At 42.7% G+C, this 12,008-nt stretch overlaps 1 protein-coding gene across 14 annotated transcripts in view; it reads left to right on the forward strand.

Moving 5' to 3' along the window:
• Window positions 1-12,008, forward strand: part of LOC139578112 (tight junction protein ZO-1-like) — a 168,793-nt gene that overhangs the window by 101,857 nt on the left and 54,928 nt on the right. For 13 of the 14 annotated variants that reach the window (XM_071405332.1, XM_071405336.1, XM_071405337.1 and 10 more), the window contains 4 exons: window positions 1,076-1,132; window positions 3,560-3,684; window positions 3,910-4,012; window positions 5,810-6,149. In XM_071405332.1, coding sequence (XP_071261433.1) covers window positions 1,076-1,132; window positions 3,560-3,684; window positions 3,910-4,012; window positions 5,810-6,149 — 625 coding nt within the window. Of the gene's footprint in view, window positions 1-1,075; window positions 1,133-3,514; window positions 3,685-3,909; window positions 4,013-5,809; window positions 6,150-12,008 lie in introns of those variants that run through there. The other variant, XM_071405344.1, reaches the window with a different exon arrangement.

Genomic DNA, 12,008 nt, shown 5'->3' on the forward strand with positions numbered 1-12,008 from the left:
GTGTTCAACCATCCTCCAGGAGAGATAATGGGTGTTCAACCATCCTCCAGGAGAGATAATGGGTGTTCAACCATCCTCCAGGAGAGATAATGGGTGTTCAACCATCCTCCAGGAGAGATAATGGGTGTTCAACCATCCTCCAGGAGAGATAATGGGTGTTCAACCATCCTCCAGGAGAGATAATGGCTGGTCGTCCATCCTCCTGGAGAGATAATGGGTGTTCAACCATCCTCCAGGAGAGATAATGGGTGGCGGTCCATCCTCCTGGAGAGATAATGGGTGGTCAACCATCCTTCAGGAGAGATAATGGCTGGTCAACCATCCTCCAGGAGAGATAATGGCTGGTCAACCATCCTCCAGGAGAGATAATGGCTGGTCGTCCATCCTCCAGGTGAGATAATGGCTGGTCGTCCATCCTCCAGGAGAGATAATGGCTGGTCAACCATCCTCCAGGAGAGATAATGGGTGTACAGGCTTTTAGTCCAGGCCCCCTCTAACAAACCACATTTTAGAAATGAGCTGCTCAACCGAACCTTGATAAACTGTCTCTGATGTGTTTGAGCAGGGCTTGATCAAAAGCCTGCACACCCAGCAGCTCTCCAGCCTAAAGGTTGACCACGTGTTTTATACAGTTGCCTTAAAGGTATTCTACTTTGGGGGAGTTAAGCGCCTTGCTCAACGACAGGAGATGGTAAATGGGATCAGAGAGAAGCCTCCCAGTGTCTACCACATTACGCTTACGGTGTTTATACGTACATAGAGACGCCGGCATTTGTTGGTCATGGAAATGTAGTTAAATATCATGGGGAAGTCATGGATAAGTAATGAAATTCCATCTGTCAAAATGTGTATGAACCCTGATACAAGAAAAACCGCTGGTCTGTCACGAGCCGATCCATGATAGGCTCATATAAAATACTGGCACAATTGTGTGTTTATTTTTTGGGGTTTCTGAAATGTATTTTTAGATATTGAGTCTGGAAAGTTTATTTTGCTAAATGAGTACATCTAAAGCCTGGGGGCTACTGACACTAATTGGAGTGATGATGATGAAAATAAGGATTTATTTCTACAGAGTGCAGCTATGGAGGAGACCGTCATATGGGAACAGCACACAGTAACTCTACACAGGGTGAGTAGTGCATAGGATACCTCCATCTCTCCTTGTCTCTCTCTCTCTCCTTGTCTCTCTCTCCTTATCTCTCTCTCTTTCCTTGTCTCTCTCTCTCTCCTTGTGTCTCTCCTTGTGTCTCTCTCTCTCCTTGTCTCTCTCCTTATCTCTCTCTCTCTCTTTCCTTGTCTCTCTCTCTCTCTCCTTGTCTCTCTCTCTCTCCTTGTCTCTCTCATTGTGTCTCTCTCTCTCCTTGTCTCTCTCTCCTTGTCTCTCTCTCCTTGTCTCTCTCTCCTTGTGTGTCTCTCTCTCTCCTTGTCTCTCTCTCTCCTTGTGTGTCTCTCCTTGTGTCTCTCTCCTTGTCTCTCTCTCTCCTTGTCTGTCACATCTTTTCAACATTCTTGTCGGCATTGGCCTTTTATATCACCATTGCTTGTTGCAACTGAGCAAGAGACATTCAACTTGTGAGATTCTGTGGGATGGTTGAAACACCTTCTTCTATCTCTGTGGGATGGTTGAAACACCTTCTCCTATCTCTGTGGGATGGTTGAAACACCTCTGTGGGATGGTTGAAACACCTTCTCCTATCTCTGTGGGATGGTTGAAACACCTTCTCTGTGGGATGGTTGAAATACCTTCTCCTATCTCTGTGGGATGGTTGAAACACCTTCTCCTATCTCTGTGGGATGGTTGAAACACCTTCTCTGTGGGATGGTTGAAACACCTTCTCCTATCTCTGTGGGATGGTTGAAACACCTTCTATATCTCTGTGGGATGGTTGAAACACCTTCTATATCTCTGTGGGATGGTTGAAACACCTTCTCCTATCTCAGTGGGATGGTTGAAACACCTTCTATATCTCTGTGGGATGGTTGAAACAACTTCTCTATCTCTGTGGGATGGTTGAAACACCTTCTATATCTCTGTGGGATGGTTGAAACACCTTCTCTATCTCTGTGGGATGGTTGAAACACCTTCTCCTATCTCTGTGGGATGGTTGAAACACCTTCTATATCTCTGTGGGGTGGTTGAAACACCTTCTCCTATCTCAGTGGGATGGTTGAAACACCTTCTCCTATCTCTGTGGGATGGTTGAAACAACTTCTCTATCTCTGTGGGATGGTTGAAACACCTTCTATCTCTGTGGGATGGTTGAAACACCTTCTATATCTCTGTGGGATGGTTGAAACGCCTTCTATATCTCTGTGGGATGGTTGAAACAACTTATCTATCTCTGTGGGATGGTTGAAACACCTTCTCCTATCTCTCTGGGATGGTTGAAGAAACTTCTCTATCTTTGTGCCCTAGCCTCCCTCCATTTTGTCCTTCTTCCCTGCTCCCTCCATCTTCTTTTCCTCCTGCCTCCACTAGTCAGCATGCTGCCAGCTGTACACGTACAGTATGCTCACTGAACACACAATAACAGGACCTTGTTCATTAGGCACCAAATGGAATAAAACTGACTGAAGTGGGGAGGGACTACCAGGACTTGTCCAATAAGAAACAACCATTTTTGTTTTCCGTTGCAACATTTTAAAAAGTTTACACTAATGAACACGATCTTGGTAAAATAGATGTGTGGAGAGAGTAAGTGTCACAGGATTCTCCTCTGTATAAAGGACAAGACGCACCTTAATGAACGTTGGTCATGCTCAGTAGATCACCTGCTGCCGACGCACGGTTATGATTCAACATGTAAAATCGTCTTCAAACGAATAGAAAATGGCCGATGTTCTGTGGTCATAGGCGAAAGGACGTTGCTTTTAACCACTCGTGGACACGGTCTGTTTTTGCCCTTTTAAATGATTCTCATGATTCTTCCACCAGGCTGTAGAGCACAAGGTCACAACTTGCCCTTCCATACAGGCCAAGGGTCGGGCATATAAACACAACAAGCATAGATTGTCAATACAAATCACTGTCTGTCATGTCCCATCCCCCTCCCTCCTACACTCCTCCTCTTTCCTTGTCTCTCCATTTCACCTTCACCTAATGTAGAAACTGTAAATAACTCTGTCACTGTTTTGAAGAGGATAAACGGTTGCAAGGTAGCTATGGTTATGAGGTTATCTACCTCCAGACTTTAGTTCTCAGCAGAAACGGCTCACTTGTTAAATAGTAGCTAAATTGCTAGCTGTTTACTACTCTCCCCTATCAAACCAATACAATGCTTTGTTTAGAAGGTGACGTACTAGTGGAATTGTTGGAACTGTAGAGGTCTGTGATAGTTCTCAGTGGTTGTGATGAATACAGTTGTTGTGTTCTAACATGCTACTCTCTCTCTCTCTCGCTCTCTTGCTCTCTCCCTCCCTCTCTCTCTCTTTGTGGTGAATACTATTGTGTTCTGACGTCACATGCGAGTCTCCTGAGTCTCTCTCTCTCTCTGGGTCTCTGTGTCACCAGGCACCAGGGTAGCCAGTGAACATGCCATTTTCCATCTCTGTGCAGGCACCAGGGTTTGGCTTTGGGATAGCCATCTCGGGAGGTCGGGATAACCCTCATTTTCAGAGTGGTGAGACCTCCATCGTCATCTCCGACGTCCTGAAGGGGGGTCCAGCCGAGGGCCTACTGCAGTAAGATCCTTCTCTCCTCTCTTGGGATGAGTTACCACATGGGCTCCCTTGGTTTGATATAAAGCTGAGGGATGTGGCTTGGAGAAAATGTAACCTCTCTCAAATTCATAGACGGTGGTAATGGATGGTGCAAAATTATAGTATTAAATAACTTCTTTTTTTAAACATTTGGTTGTTTACAAAGACATTGTTTACATTGTTTTACAAGTCGCTCTTTCCTTCTAGGGAGAATGACAGAGTCACGATGGTCAACGCTGTCTCCATGGACAACGTGGAACATGCATACGCAGTACAGCAACTACGAAAAAGTGGCAAGAATGCTAAAATTGTGAGTATCATTTTGACTAACCTAAGATTTAACAGTCCTATGTTAAAGCCAGACTCGGTAAGTCAAAATAAAACTTTTTTCATTTGCGTCACTTCAAATTGATACAAATTAAGTTTTTACGTGTTATGAGGTTTGTTTACAAATTGTAGGTCGGAATTCTCCAGGTAATTAGGATCATGTTATTGATCATTTTATCGCTCACGTTCCAGGCCTATCTGTTCCTCTGATCCATCCACGACAACAGCAACACATCAACAATACAAATAGGCTGATCTATATCTCACTTATTTTAAACAAGACTCAAAAAAATTAGAGTTGAGTGATATGGAATAAAAGTGTAATTTAGCTGACAAATTGATTCATGTATTGGCTCCTGGCTGTTTGCCTGTCCGTCTGTGCTATAGCAGTGCAGATTTGAAAACACTGACCGGGAATGTTACAAAGTGTTCTGTTGCTAACATGAGTTTTGGAATGAAATGGGAATTGTGCGATGATTTTTCATTCAGCAATCAGATTTTTATTATTTTCAACTTGCTAAGACTCGTCACTCACAGCTATTCTAGTGATAGTACCCACATGCTGCTCTGGACCGTGCCAAAGTCTGATAATCACGAGAGCCAGCTAGCTGTCTACTGCTGGTGATCATCGCTAGTTAGCAAACAGCCGATAGATCCACACACGCATTGCTAAATGTGCTATACTGCCAAATAAAACCTGCACTTACTCTATACTAACAAATAAAACATGTATTTATGTATTTATTTTATTTTACCATTATTTAACTAGGCAAGTCAGTTAAAAACAAATTCTTATTTACAATGACGGCCTACCAAAAGGCAAAAGACCTCCTGCGGGGAAGGGGGCCTGGGATTAAAAATAATAAATACAATATAAATATAGGACAAAAATACACATCACAACAAGAGAGACATCACTACGTAAAGAGAGACCTTACTCTGAAACTTTGCTGGAGTTGTTAGCTGGCTAATTGTTTTCCTCTTGGATGTTGAGTTTACTATGCTTTTGATGACCAATTTATTTTATAATTTAACCCTATATGCTATTTCTAAGGGTTGACTTTTCCAGACAAGTGTTTGCAGGAGAAGCAGATTATGGCGCTATCGTTGTACTGCAGTATATTGTTTTCAATGAAAAAGTGCCTGGGTTTGTTTACATTGGGTCTTGCCTGGGTGTGTTTACATTGGGTCTTGCCTGGGTGTGTTTACATTGGGTCTTGCCTGGGTGTGTTTACATTGGGTCTTGCCTGGGTGTGTTTACATTGGGTCTTGCCTGGGTTTGTTTACATTGGGTCTTGCCTGGGTTTGTTTTACATTATGTCTTGCCTGGGTTTTGTTTTGTCGCCCAAACAAAACAAGGTGTAAAATGTTAACAAAATGACACAACTGACTGAGTCTGGCTTTAACACCTGTCCAGCTCTTACTAATGTATGAACATCTGAATTGGGCAGTTTCCTTTATCTTTAATACCTGGAGCATAGCACTCTTGGGACTAACCTGTCATCTGCTAAAACCTGGGGGTCATATCTTAGCACCGCCAATGGGCATGGAATGCCCCAGAGGGAGAACTAGAAGTTTCGGGTATAATGTAGTGATTTGGCGCTTACCACAGAATAAATTACAACAATTATTATGTATTAGATTTAGTCTCTATGGGGCTAATGTCTTGCCATGAGAGAGAGCGAGGGAGGGAGGGAGTTAGAGATTACATGGAGGCATGGGGGGAAAGAAATGGGGGTGTAATCTAGTGACATCGTGCTAAAGTTGTCTTCTTCTTCAGACGATCAGACGGAAGCGGAAGGTGCATGTACCCATGGGTCGGCTGGGGGAGAGGGCGACCATGTCGGAGCATGATGATGAGGAGGAGGATGAGGAAGATAGCTACGACGAGGAGATATACGAGACGCGCTCCGCACGCAGCGGCCCCAGCGCCTACAGCGCTGTGGGTGGGGCCTCGGCCCGGCGCAGCGGGAGGAGCGCCGGAAGGCGGGACAAGGACAAAGAGCGGGAACGCAGTGGCTCACGGGAGAGGAGTCTCTCCCCGCGCGCCGACCGGCGCTCGCTCAACCAGCCCCCGCGGCCCGCCAAAGTCATCCTCGTAAAGTCCCGAAAGAATGAAGGTGAGCATCACAAAGTTGGGATATGTATTGTCTAGTCGGGGTTTAGGGTTAGTTGGGATATGTTGTCTAGTCGGGGTTTAGGGTTAGTTGGGATATGTTGTCTAGTCGGGGTTTAGGGTTAGTTGGGATATGTTGTCTAGTCGGGGTTTAGGGTTAGTTGGGATATGTTGTCTAGTCGGGGTTTAGGGTTAGTTGGGATATGTTGTCTAGTCGGGGTTTAGGGTTAGTTGGGATATGTTGTCTAGTCGGGGTTTAGGGTTAGTTGGGATATGTTGTCTAGTCGGGGTTTAGGGTTAGTTGGGATATGTTGTCTAGTCGGGGATAAGGTTAGTTGGGATATGTTGTCTAGTCGGGGTTAAGGTTAGTTGGGATATGTTGTCTAGTCGGGTTTAGGGTTCGTTGAGATATGTTGTCTAGTCGGGGTTTAGGGTTCGTTGAGATATGTTGTCTAGTTGGGATTTAGGGTTAGTTGGGATATGTTGTCTAGTCGGGGTTTAGGGTTAGTTGGGATATGTTGTCTAGTCAGGGTTTAGGGTTAGTTGGGATATGTTGTCTAGTCGGGGTTTAGGGTTAGTTGGGATATGTTGTCTAGTCGGGGTTTAGGGTTAGTTGGGATATGTTGTCTAGTCGGGGTTTAGGGTTAGTTGGGATATGTTGTCTAGTCAGGGTTTAGGGTTAGTTGGGATATGTTGTCTAGTCGGGGTTTAGGGTTAGTTGGGATATGTTGTCTAGTCGGGGTTTAGGGTTAGTTGGGATATGTTGTCTAGTCGGGGTTTAGGGTTAGTTGGGATATATGCTGTCGGGGTTTCAAGTTTTATGTCACATGTACAAGTACAGTTTAATGTCTTAACGCAAAACCTAACAATTAAATAATAATGTATTACTATAAAAAAAAAACACGAGAAATAAGAATAGGAAATATGAAATACACAAAGTAATTAAGTAAGCATAGTATATACAGGAAATATTTAAGCAATCAGTTCCAATACCACATTAAAGAGATATATATATATATACACACAGTGGGGAGAACAAGTATTTGATACACTGCCGATTTTGCAGGTTTTCCTACTTACAAAGCATGTAGAGGTCTGTAATTTTTATCATAGGTACACTTCAACTGTGAGAGACGGAATCTAAAACAAAAATCCAGAAAATCACATTGTATGATTTTTATGTAATTCATTTGCATTTTATTGCATGACATAAGTATTTGATACATCAGAGAAGCAGAACTTAATATTTGGTACAGAAACCTTTGTTTGCAATTACAAAGATTATACGTTTCCTGTAGTTCTTGACCAGGTTTGCACACACTGCAGCAGGGATTTTGGCCCACTCCTCCATACAGACCTTCTCCAGATCCTTCAGGTTTAGGGCTGTCGCTGGGCAATACGGACTTTCAGCTCCCTCCAAAGATTTTCTATTGGGTTCAGGTCTGGAGACTGGCTAGGCCACTCCAGGACCTTGAGATGCTTCTTATGGACCCACTCCTTAGTTGCCCTGGCTGTGTGTTTCGGGTCGTTGTCATGCTGGAAGACCCAGCCACGACCCATCTTCAATGCTCTTACTGAGGGAAGGAGGTTGTTGGCCAAGATCTCGCGATACATAGCCCCATGCATCCTCCCCTCAATACGGTGCAGTCGTCCTGTCCCCTTTGCAGAAAAGCATCCCCAAAGAATGATGTTTCCACCTCCATGCTTCACGGTTGGGATGGTGTTCTTGGGGTTGTACTCATCCTTCTTCTTCCTCCAAACACGGCGAGTGGAGTTTAGACCAAAAATATCTATTTTTGTCTCATCAGACCACATGACCTTCTCCCATTCCTCCTCTGGATCATCCAGATGGTCATTGGCAAACTTCAGACGGGCCTGGACATGCACTGGCTTGAGCAGGGGGACCTTGCGTGCGCTGCAGGATTTTAATCCATGACGGCGTAGTGTGTTACTAATGGTTTTCTTTCAGACTGTGGTCCCAGCTCTCTTCAGGTCATTGACCAGGTCCTGCCGTGTAGTTCTGGGCTGATCCCTCACCTTCCTCATGATCATTGATGCCCCACGAGGTGAGATCTTGCATGGAGCCCCAGACCGAGAATGATTGACCGTCATCTTGAACTTCTTCCATTTTCGAATAATTGCGCCAACAGTTGTTGCCTTCTCACCAAGCTGCTTGCCTATTATCCTGTAGCCCATCCCAGCCTTGTGCAGGTCTACAATTTTATCCCTGATGTCCTTACACAGCTCTCTGGTCTTGGCCATTGTGGAGAGGTTGGAGTCTGTTTGATTGAGTGTGTGGACATGTGTCTTTTTATACAGGTAACGAGTTCAAACAGGTGCAGTTAATACAGGTAATGAGTGGAGAACAGGAGGGCTTCTTAAAGAAAAACTAACAGGTCTGTGAGAGCCGGAATTCTTACTGGTTGGTAGGTTTTCAAATACTTATGTCATGCAATAAAATGCGAATTAATTACTTAAAAATCATACAATGTGATTTTTGTTTTAGACTCCGTCTCTCACAGTTGAAGTGTACCTATGATAAAAATTACAGACCTCTACATGCTTTGTAAGTAGAAAAACCTGCAAAATCGGCAGTGTATCAAATACTTGTTCTCCCCACTGTATATACACACCTACATACACACATATATACATACACATAAATAAAGCGATGCTGTCCAGACCGCCCACGTTGCGTGCGCGAGCTTTGCAAAATAAATGTACACATACATGTTATTCAATCATCTCATCCAAACTGCTCGCGAGCGTCTGCGTAGCCAGGCGCCAAAACAGAACTTGGTTCTGCAAGTCCCGCCTCTCCCATATACTCAGTGGTTTTTACAAGCATATACCCACCTGGGTGATTGAATGATGAACGAGGTCCATACTTCAGTCCAGTTGGTGGCGGTAATACACCTTAAACTTGGTTGCCAACTGGCATATAAAATCCACAGAAGAAGAAGAAGAAGAAGAAACAAGAGGAGAACAATCGAAGAAAACCAAACAAAAAAACAACCATGTTTCCCCCTTCATCCATAGAGCAGTTGCTGCAGTAGAGAACACACGATTCCGTGGGACCCAAAATGTGTCAAAACTCCACGAAGATCCAGCAACAACATAAAAAGGGACCATAATGCACCTCCGGCAAAATAACAACCCATGTTCATCTCCCGTGACGAATTAGCAAGCTAGAGCAAGCTAGCTAAATGTGTTTCGACCTGTTCCCAAATGAATATACTTGGTTCACAGTTGGCCTTGGTATCCCAACCTGCGTGTCATGAACACATTTCGGTGGGGATACACAAAATCAACATGCAAAACACGATCGAATAGGCGAGTAACTAAATCAAATTATACAATTATAATAAAAAATGTATTTGACAATTGTTCTTTGATGATAAATACGTATATCCCTTAACCACCACTCTCTCTCTATTCATCTTCCCGCCCAAACACATTATCATTTTATATCAAACTCTCAAGACATGCTAACATCTCACCATTACAATAACAGGGGAGGTTAGCATTTTATATCAAACCCTCAAGACATGCTAACCTCTCACCATTACAATAACAGGGGGGTTAGCATTTTATATCATACCCTCAAGACATGCTAACCTCTCACCATTACAATAACAGGGGAGGTTAGCATTTTATATCATACCCCAAGACATGCTAACATCTCACCATTACAATAACAGGGGAGGTTAGCATTTTATATCATACCCCAAGACATGCTAACATCTCACCATTACAATAACAGTGGAGGTTAGCATTTTATATCAAACCCTCAAGACATGCTAACCTCTCACCATTACAATAACAGGGGAGGTTAGCATTGTATATCATACCCCAAGACATGCTAACCTCTCACCATTACAATAACAGGGGGGTTAGCATTTTATATCATACCCTCAAGACATGCTAACCTCTCACCATTACAATAACAGGGGAGGTTAGCATTGTATATCATACCCCAAGACATGCTAACCTCTCACCATTACAATAACAGGGGAGGTTAGCGTTTTATATCAAACCCTCAAGACATGCTAACCTCTCACCATTACAATAACAGGGGAGGTTAGCTTTTTATATCAAACCCTCAAGACATGCTAACCTCTCACCATTACAATAACAGTGGAGGTTAGCATTTTATATCATACCCTCAAGACATGCTAACCTCTCACCATGACAATAACAGGGGAGGTTAGCATTTTATATCAAACACTCAAGACATGCTAACCTCTCACCATTACAATAACAGGGGAGGTTAGCATTTTATATCAAACCCTCAAGACATGCTAACCTCTCACCATTACAATAACAGGGGAAGTTAGCATTTTATATCATACCCTCAAGACATGCTAACCTCTCACCATTACAATAACAGGGGAGGTTAGCATTTTATATCATACCCCAAGACATGCTAATATATCACCATTACAATAACAGGGGCAGTTAGCATTTTATATCAAACCCTCAAGACATGCTCACCATTACAATAACAGTGGAGGTTAGCATTTTATATCAAACCCTCAAGACATGCTAACCTCTCACCATTACAATAACAGGGGAGGTTAGCATTTTATATCATACCCTCAAGACATGCTAACCTCTCACCATTACAATAACAGGGGAGGTTAGCATTTTATATCAAACCCTCAAGACATGCTAACCTCTCACCATGACAATAACAGGGGAGGTTAGCATTTTATATCAAACCCTCAAGACATGCTAACCTCTCACCATTACAATAACAGGGAGGTTAGCATTTTATATCAAACCCTCAAGACATGCTAACCTCTCACCATTACAATAACAGGGGAGGTTAGCATTTTATATCAAACCTTCAAGACATGCTAACATCTCACCATTACAATAACAGGGAGGGGTTAGCATTTTATATCAAACCCTCAAGACATGCTAACCTCTCACCATTACAATAACAGGGGAGGTTAGCATTTTATATCAAACCTTCAAGACATGCTAACATCTCACCATTACAATAACAGGGAGGGGTTAGCATTTTATATCATACCCTCAAGACATGCTAACATCTCACCATTACAATAACAGGGGAGGTTAGCATTTTATATCAAACCCTCAAGACATGCTAACCTCTCACCATTACAATAACAGGGGAGATTAGCAGTTTTGAGGGGGTATGATATTTCTGCATCTGTAACTTTGACTCATCATTATTCACAATTCATTCAGGATTATCTGTAATCATGTTAGCATTCACATTAATGTAGAAGTGATTAGAAACATATTTTATTCTTATTTACAATAAATGTGATTCCAGAATGACACAATAAATGAGTTACCATTTAATTTCTATTGGGCACTAAATAATCTGAAACACAACCAAAACAAACAGCAAACGTATTCAACCAATTTCCAGAGTCACAGGCTTGATGTGGTCATTGTGTTCTATGAATATGGGACCAAGTACTTCACTTATTAGTACTTTAATACACATACTGTATAAGTACATTTGTCCCAATACTTTTAGTCCCCTAATATGGGAGGACAATGTACAAAAAGTGTTGTAATTTCTAAAAGGTTAATCAGATATAGATGACAATACCTTCAAATTTTAAAACTGACGGTCTGCATTTTAACCTTTTGTAGTCACTGTATCGTTTCAAATCCAAAGTGCTGGAGTACAGAGACAAAACGACTCTCAATATTGGGCAGATGGGCTCTGTTTCAGAATAGGACGTTTTTGTGGAATAACCGCTGTTCTACACGTTTGACTCGCGACACTCAGCAATAGTTTGTTTTGGGGGAAATATACATTTTTATTTTGCTAAATTATATTTGTCAATATACTATACTATGCTAACATGCTATAGCATGC

Source organism: Salvelinus alpinus, chromosome 6 (assembly GCF_045679555.1).
Source record: "Salvelinus alpinus chromosome 6, SLU_Salpinus.1, whole genome shotgun sequence".
Classification (NCBI taxonomy): Eukaryota; Metazoa; Chordata; class Actinopteri; order Salmoniformes; family Salmonidae; genus Salvelinus; species Salvelinus alpinus.